The 5,367-nt window shown below is 35.0% G+C and overlaps 1 protein-coding gene across 2 annotated transcripts in view; it reads right to left on the bottom strand.

The window, feature by feature from the left end:
• Window positions 1–5,271, bottom strand: part of ESRRG (estrogen related receptor gamma) — a 159,710-nt gene extending 154,439 nt beyond the window's left edge. For both annotated transcript variants that reach the window (XM_017870025.1, XM_017870026.1), the window contains exon 1: window positions 5,159–5,271. In XM_017870025.1, coding sequence (XP_017725514.1) covers window positions 5,159–5,192 — 34 coding nt within the window. In that variant the 5' untranslated portion in view covers window positions 5,193–5,271. The remainder of the gene's footprint in view (window positions 1–5,158) is intronic.
• Between the last annotated feature and the right edge of the window lie 96 nt (window positions 5,272–5,367).

Below are 5,367 nucleotides of genomic sequence, written 5' to 3'. Positions count from 1 at the left end.
AAAAAAAAAAAAAAATGCCCACAAAAATTTACTTATGAAGTTAACAGGATTCTTACAATTCTCCTTGTTCATTTTAAAATGTGTGCCACTTGTCCATTTTCTTTGGTGGAACATTAGCTTTCTCCTCCTCCTCTGCTTTCTCTTCTTCCTCCTCTTCTTTTTCCTTTCAAGACAAAGGAGTAAGTTCTCCTTTCTGAAGCTAAACCAGTAATTTTAAAGCTTTCTTCACCTCGAACGTTGTTAGTGAAAACCTCTGCTTGGGTTAAAGCCCCTTTTTTTCCTTTTTACACTGTTGTCTCTCTTCATTTGACCTAAGGTCAGATATTAAAGACTAAATTTCCTCACGAAATTTCTGAGCAAATTTTCATTTATTGATGTGCTTCTATAAAAAGTTTGGAAAGCACCCCTAAGGCCATTGACATTGCCAACGGATAACAAATTACATGACCTTGGGTTGGTCTAGCAAGTCAGGCTCATAGCCTCACCTGCTAAGCATGTACTAGACCCTGTATCTACATTAAATCTCTTGGTCTTCACAAAAACCTCACAAAGTAAGTTCCACTTTCAGTCTCATAGCTATAAATAAATAGGCTAAAGTGAGTGAGTCTTAGAGAAGTTCTTTAACTTGCTCCAAGTCTCAGAGGTGGTAGAACCAGGACTTGAATCTACGAGCCACCTGGCCCTGAATCTTGACCCTTACTCTCTCTGGCCACAGTAGCTAATGTTGGTCCTTACACTAGGCCACATGGTATGCTAAGCTCTCAACCTGCAATATCTCATTGGATATTTACAACACTTTGTTTGCAAATACTATTAGTGGTGCCATCATTTTACAGATGACAAAATAGGAGATTAGAAAAGTTAAGTAATATTTTTTTAAGGCAAAAGAAAAAGCACACTTTTCTGGCATGAAATAACAACACTGGTCCTCTAAGTTGCCTCATTTCATCTACACTTTGGCATGCAGGCTGGCCTGGCTAAAGAATATAATGTGAGTGAATGCGAGATTTTTGCTCACCTGCAAGAGTAAAAGAAAAATATTTGAGCTGCCAGGGTGAAAGCCATCATGCCAATAAACATCAAAACAGCCTTTAATCCTTTGATCAGTGAATTCCATACCTAAATAAAATGATTATTGCTTTCATAAAATGTCTCTGTTTGCTACTGACAGAAAGCAAACTGAGCTAGTATGTCCTGCAATAGCCTTTAAATAACCAAGGAGAGAGATCAAAATAAAAATAAATCTTGACCAGATTTATAGGTGCACCTTGATTAGTTCTTGCTATTTTCCTTCAAATAAGCAATACCTGAAAAAAATGAAAAGGGAATGTTGAGACCAGATATCATGTAATAGATGGGCTTTCTCTGACATACAGTATGGTATAATGATAGAAAAAAATAATGCTGGCCCATCATTTGTGACACTTACCAGCTAAGTAGAGGGGAGAGAAAGACAAAGAGGATTTTTCAGGATGCTGAATGGTGCCACCACTTGGATTTCAACAAATTATCATTTGTTTTACTGTACTTCTCAAAGTTTTGTTGTATTGCAGCATTTTGTTGCTTTCTCTAAGACAACACGTTTTCCTTTTCTTCAACTGGTACAATTTTTTTGAAAAATTCTAACACTAAAATCAAATGTAGTGTATTCAAGTATAATTCCATTGCTTGGTAATGAGAAAGCATATCTTATAAGAATTTTAATTACGTAAAATGTGATGAAACTGGAGTTGTTTACCTACTAAGCTATCACTTTCTCCTTCACACTCCCACCAACGCTCAGATATCTTCTCAAAGTGAGATGCCATAATTAATAGAAATGCCAGTCAGTAGAGCTAAGGATTATTATTTTAAAAACAGTATAATTCTCATTTTTCTATAAACTACCCTTTTAATGAAAACCTCATTTCCTTCAGGCCACACTTTATCTACAATGGATTTGGCTAGTTGAATTACCTGTTAAAGGAGAGAAAGTTCCCATCAAAGCTGTTGAAATCTGATTTCATTTCAGATTCTAGAACTAATGTTGTTTTTTGTTTAAATAGATTTTGTCTGTCAATTTCCAGACCTGCTGTGCCATCAGCCTGTATGGACTGCTGTGGTCAACACGAGGGTTGTAGCAGCAAATTTTATTATGGACTGGTAATTGAATTGAACAGGTTTACATTTGAATAGATTTACTACATCATGATCTCTGACATACTGCATGGGGCTGAAATCCCTCTCCATCCATAAAGATACATTTAAGACAGTATCATTCTCTCCAGGCTTAGAAAGCAAGTCTTGAACCAAGGACATGGCCAAACATAATTGTGCATTTATATGCAGGGTACCATGCAATATTTCACTGCATTTTTTAAGTACAGAAGAAAAGCAATATTCCATATTTACTCATAACCATCCCATCCTTTTGATTTGGTGGTTGTGGGAGGTGAGGGGAGGTGGTTAAAGAACTGATATTTTGCCATCAAAGTGGGCATTAAGAAGTAAAGGAAAATAAACTATTATTTGAGTATATCAGCAACAGCAGCAATTCCCTAGAAAACAGATACTTGCTTGATAACAGCAATTGAAGAGGTGTGAATTATAGATAAGCACTGTCCCATTCACTTTCATCAACAATGTTTAATTAAACAGAGTTCACACCTCTTCATTCACTCTTACCATCCTTCAGGATTGTTCCTGCTAGAAATCACAATGGAAAAAATATTTAAGGAAAAATATCTTCTTTAAACCTGGAAAAGCAAATGGTGTGTAAATTATAGCAGTAAATCAAGCTAATAAAAAATTACATATTCCTAGAATTTGAGAAGTGTCTCCATGTAATTCAGTATTTCAAAATAAAACCTAAATCTAGATCAATACCACATCAATACAAAGCATTCATTCTTGTATTAGCTTTAGAACTTCTTAAAAATGGATTTGCTTTTGAAAAATAATCATTCCTCAACTTTCAAGGATTTGAAATCACTCTTAATTAAGTCTTTTTGATTGAGCATAAGTTTAGTTTGAGTCTCTACAATGAAACTAAGTGGCAACATAAATATAATTAAGGTCAGAAATTGACTGTCAATCACTGATCACTAACTCAGAAATATGTTTTGTTTGTTACTCTGCTATAGGGGTTAAAGCAATGGCTAAGATAAAGGACTCCACTTCACAAACGTAAGCTACCACCATCATCCTAACTAAAAGAAAAACTCTGTCATGTGGGTTGGGTGGTGGTTGTTTTAATTATATGTTTTCCTTTATCAAAATAGTCCTTCTGGCAATTTCACGTAAGTTTTCTCTAGCAAGAACCACCTAATCTGTCTTTTTCACTGTCATATCACTGGAGCCTGGAATAGTGCCTGGAATATGGGAAGATCTTAGTACATATTCAGCAAATGGATTACAAATGTAAAACATGTTAACTCTGAAAAATCCTAAAAGGATCAAAGGCTATACTGTAAAAAGTAACCCCATCCTCATTTTCATTCACCAATGTGACACTGTTTGCAATCTTTAGATATCCTTCCTTCCTTCTACTTCTCCATGTATGCACATGTGGATATCCATCACAGTGTGTACAATGTCTGCCAGTCATTCTCCTTTCTCTCTCTACATACATACATATATATATATATATATATATATATATATATATATCTACACACACACACACACACACATTCCCATACATACACATACACACACACATATATATATAATGAATCATACTATTAAAAAACTTGTTCTTATATATTATTTACTTAGTAATGTATCTTGGTCATCTTTTTGTAAAACTTTATCATAACATTATACACTTCTTTGTTTATAGCTCTTTCTCAAGGGAAGAGCAAAGTGGAAGACTAGAAGAATTTAAGAGGGTCTTCTTTGTTCCTATTTGATAAGTAAAAGTCAGAGAAATACTATGTGAATTCCATATATCCAAACATTATCTGATCCACTCATCTTCCTGTAATATTGTTCACAGTAAACATCTTGAAAGAAGAACAAATCAGGAAAAATTATGACACCACGTGATGGCACTCACTCATTTACACTCTGATTCACTGTTGGTGAATTAATACGTGAGCCTATTTGGATTTAAAAGTTAAAAAATAGGGGATCTCCAGTAAGAACAAAATATAATAATAGGACAAGCCCCAGAAACAAAGCATAGTTCTATGATGCAACAGAAGTTATACATTTAAATATTGAATGAATCTAATTTTCTGTCAAACATTAATTACCAACATTTCATTGTGTTACTTTATAAAACTGTGCTCATTTCAAACCTGGTGAATTTTCTGAAGAAAAGGAAACAGAAAGTTCTAAATGCAGCATGTAAAAATGCACATTTACAAACACACACACAAGTACAGCAATGCGTAAAAGAACAAAAACTGAATCACAGGGCTCACAAAGTAAAGAAGACATTTTATCCATCTCCAAGCTAACATGTCAGTTTCACTAGAAATGCTGAAATATACAAATATTTCAGGACCTTTGACATGTGTGGAATAGTTGAGTGGCATCTAGAATCAATGGGCTCAGTTCCTGGCTCCACCAATTATAAACTGTGTGAGCTTAAGCAATTTGTTTAGCACAGAATACATGTCACTGTTACCATTTTATGTTTGTTGTTGTTATCCCCAACTGAAAGCAAATAGAAAATAATTTTAATATCATATTTCAAGCCATTTGTAATAGAAAATAAACTCTAAAAGATAAGGTTGGGAAAGAATAAAGAGTGCTTTAAACCCAAGATTAATTAAAAAACAAAAACAAAAACAAAAAACAAACAAAAAAAAACCACTCTCTGCAAACCCAGTAATGAGAAGAAAACCAAAAATTCAATGGCAGTAGTAGCCTCTTGGTTTGTCTTCATCCCTTGCTTTCTGCAAACTGTAAAGAAGAAAAAAGCACTACGGTCAAGCATACCTGGTATGTTTGGCTGTACATCAGCTTCTCCTACCTTGTCCCTTCCTGTCAATGTCAAGTGGTTAGCCATAAGTTATCAGAAAGTCCAGGTATAAAGGAGTATTCTGCCATCAGAGTCAGGGTACTTACTGTTACTTCATCTTTTTCTGGTTTCTCTAAAATTGGTGGAATTTTTTGCCTCCCATCCCCACACCAAAATCGAAAGCTCAGGGGCACTAGCAAAGAGCCTTACCTTCTTTCAGCATGCCCACTTTTAAACACTTCATGAAGCGGCAAGCCTGGCAGGATTTACGTCTGCGCTTTGTGATTTCACATTCATTCGTGGCAGGGCAGCTGTATTCTATGTTGCCTACAACACAAGTTTGAAGAAAAGTTGTCAGATTTGCAAGATCCAGAAAACATTAGCATCCCAAAGGCAATGTCAACTCTATTATTCTTACT

This window comes from Rhinopithecus bieti, unplaced genomic scaffold (genome assembly GCF_001698545.2).
Source record: "Rhinopithecus bieti isolate Rb0 unplaced genomic scaffold, ASM169854v2 scaffold_1673, whole genome shotgun sequence".
Classification (NCBI taxonomy): domain Eukaryota; kingdom Metazoa; phylum Chordata; class Mammalia; order Primates; family Cercopithecidae; genus Rhinopithecus; species Rhinopithecus bieti.
The sequence above is the reverse complement of the archived record's forward strand: the minus strand, read 5'-3'. Positions and strand labels throughout refer to the sequence as shown.